The sequence below is a fragment of the Nicotiana sylvestris genome, chromosome 9 (assembly GCF_000393655.2).
Source record: "Nicotiana sylvestris chromosome 9, ASM39365v2, whole genome shotgun sequence".
Lineage (NCBI taxonomy): Eukaryota > Viridiplantae > Streptophyta > Magnoliopsida > Solanales > Solanaceae > Nicotiana > Nicotiana sylvestris.
Window position 1 is genome coordinate 176441512 of NC_091065.1, and position 3035 is coordinate 176444546.

Below are 3035 nucleotides of genomic sequence, written 5' to 3' on the forward strand. Positions count from 1 at the left end.
TATAAAATTTCAGATTTGATTGATGTTACTGAGGTGAAAATAATATTCCAAGTATCAAATCAATTTAAATTTTTTACTATAATTTTCAATATGAAGAAAATTACTTTCTAGTTTAATATTTGGCTAGAAATTCAATTACTATTGTCAATAACTTCTTAAAATGCGTATATAAATACCCATGACACTATCTTTTTCTATAAGCCACTTTTATTGAAAACAATTGAGCAATAAATTTTATTTTATTTTAGCAATGGATAAGGAGAAGAAGACTGAAGGACGCCAATCAATTCCTATGGAAAGAATAGAAAACCCAGAGGATCGGTACACTACATTCTCTAAGCGTCGGTCGGGGTTATATAAAAAAGCGAGTAATTTGGTTGAAGAATGCGGCGTTGATATAGGAATAGCTCTTTTTTCGCCGGCTGGTAATCCATTTTCTTTTTTTCACCCAACGCCTAATATATTCTTGGATCATTTTGAGAATCCTAACATAGAATTGAGCGAAAGTACAAAACTTGTTGCTGCATATACACGAAATAATGTAAACCAAACGAATAATAGGATTAATGAGATTGAGACAATAGAAGAGGCTGCAAAAAGCAAAATGCTTTTACTTGAACAATTGAACAAAACTAGACAGATGGATTCACTGGAATCCATTGACCAGTTCAAAACAGATGATATAACCAAATATGAAGCTTGGTTAAAGGGCGCTGTCTTTGGCTTGGAAAATCGTTTAAAACAGCTAGAGAATGGAGCTTCATCTTCATCACAAGCACCTCCGAATAATGCAGATAACTCCCCTAGCACTTCAAATGAATAATTCTCAGATAATATTCGGAATTGTATGCGATAAAAACATGAATTTTTTTAAGTTCTTATGATTAGTGTGTGCTTTTAATTCTTTTTTTTTTTTTGCTTCGTTTCAATGATGGTATGATTACATGTACTCTGCAATAGATTCTATTAATAAAATATATTTGGACGCATTATTAATTTGTTTTTTTTTTAATCCCCTTCTCACTCCTGCCTATGTTTTTTTTTTACTTCATAAATTAACCATCTTAAAAATTATGTTCACCAAAGCGTACATGAAAAGTGTTGTATGAACTTATTTATGTCCTATCATAATCATGTAATTTTATTTATATATACAAATTAGTAAATATACCGTTTCAAAATTTTAATGGAAAAATGACACTACATAGCCGCTTTCAAAATAATAGTCGAATATATATATATATATATATATATATATATATATATATATATATATATACACACACACTTTTGCGATTATATATTTATATATTCTAAGAAAAACACTTTTCAAAATAAGCTGATTTTAGAAGTTTGGCCAAACATGAAAAAATTCCGGGCTAAAATAGACAAAATGTGATGACCCAAAAAGTCATCACTTATTTTAGAAATAATTTCTGTGTTCCGAGGCCTTAAAACCTCCCTTTTGTCTCACTTCGATTTGTGTGCGCAGTCCGGGCGTGTATCCGGAAATCCATTATGTGAAAATCTGTGAAAAATGATAAATTTTGCTTTTAAAATAAATTTAAGTTGACTTCGGTCAACAGTTTGGGTGAACGGACCCGGACCCATGATTTGACAGTCCCGGAGGGTCCGTAGGAAAATATGAGACTTGGGCGTATGCCCGAAATTGAATTCCAAGGTCCCAAGCTCGAGAAATGAATTTTTGAAGAAAATTGTTTAACTGAATTTTTTTAGAGTTTTTGGAAATTTGAATGTATCTGAAATTGATGGTATCGGGCCCGTATCTTGGTTCCGGATCCCGGTACAAGTCATATATGGTGTTTAGATCGAGACTGTAAAATTTGGTAAGAAACGGACTTGAAATGACGTGAATCAGACCCTCAGTTGTGAAATTTGAAACTTAGGTGTTCTTGAGATTTTTCTTTGATTTTGATGCTAAATTCGTTGTTTTAGATGTTAATTTGGCAATTTGATCGCACGAGTAAATCCATATGATGTTTTTGAGCTAGTATGCATATTTGGTTTGGAGCCCCGAGGGCTCGTGTCAGTTTTGTATAGGTTTCGGGATGTTTTTACACTTAGAAAAGTTGCAGGTTTTCAGTTTCTGGTATTCTGGAGTTTTGTACTTCGCGTTCGCGGAAGGACTCTCGCGAACGCGAAGGGTAAGTCAGGCTGAAGGACAATTCCTTCTACGCGAACGCGAGAACCAGGACCCGAATGCGAAGCCTTGGGGGTGCTACCCTTCGCGAACGCGAAGGCCTTTTCGCTGGGACAGGGGGAAAGGGATTTTTGTTCTACGTGAACGCGGCCACTGGCCCGCGAACGCGAAGGCTTGAGGAGCTAAAGCTCTGCGAATGCGAGCCACTAAATGCAAACACGAAGGCATTAGGGCCTGACCCTTCGCGAACGCGACAAGCCCTTCATGAACGCGAAGAAGGCCTGTTCAGTGAATTAAAAACAGTAGCAAAATCGGGATTGAGTCCATAACTTCATATTTTCAAAACTAGAGAGCATTGAGGCGATTTTCAAAGAACAAGTTCTTCCCCAAAGTATTGGTATATGATTCTAAACCTTTTTCTTTCGATTTCCTATTGCATTTCATCAATCTTCATCCAAATATCTAGGGTTTTTATGGTAGAAATTAGGAATTTGGGTAGAGTTAGGGCTTTTTGATTAATTGGGATTTAGACCTCGTTTTGGGGTCGGATTTCAAAACTAATTGCATATTTGGGCTCGTAGGTGAATGGGTGATCGAGTTTTGGTTCGAACCTCGAGTTTCGACCAAGCGGGCCCGGGGTCGATTTTTGACTTTTTGGGAAAAATGATAGAAAACCTATAATTAAGCATTAGGTATGAATTCTTTAGCATTTATTGATGTTGTTAAATTAATTTGGGCTAGATACAAATATTTTTGAGGTGAATTCTAAAAGATAAGTGGTGTTTGAGGCTTGAGTTGGCCGTGGAAGTTTGAGGTATGTGTTTGGTCTAACCTTAGCTTGAGGGATTAGGAGTTGTGTCTTAATTGCTATGTG

The 3035-nt window shown here is 35.7% G+C and overlaps 1 protein-coding gene across 1 annotated transcript; it reads left to right on the forward strand.

Annotated features, from left to right (window-relative positions):
• Positions 1-250: 250 nt before the first annotated feature.
• On the forward strand, positions 251-823 carry LOC104246954 (agamous-like MADS-box protein AGL61). The gene has a single exon (XM_009802869.1). It carries the CDS (start codon positions 251-253, stop codon positions 821-823), a length of 573 nt encoding a protein of 190 aa, XP_009801171.1.
• Positions 824-3035: the final 2212 nt, after the last annotated feature.

Excerpts from the sequence above, each read along its gene's own strand:
- LOC104246954 (XM_009802869.1), top strand. The coding sequence starts at position 251 with ATGGATAAGGAGAAGAAGACTGAAGGACGCCAATCAATTCCTATGGAA.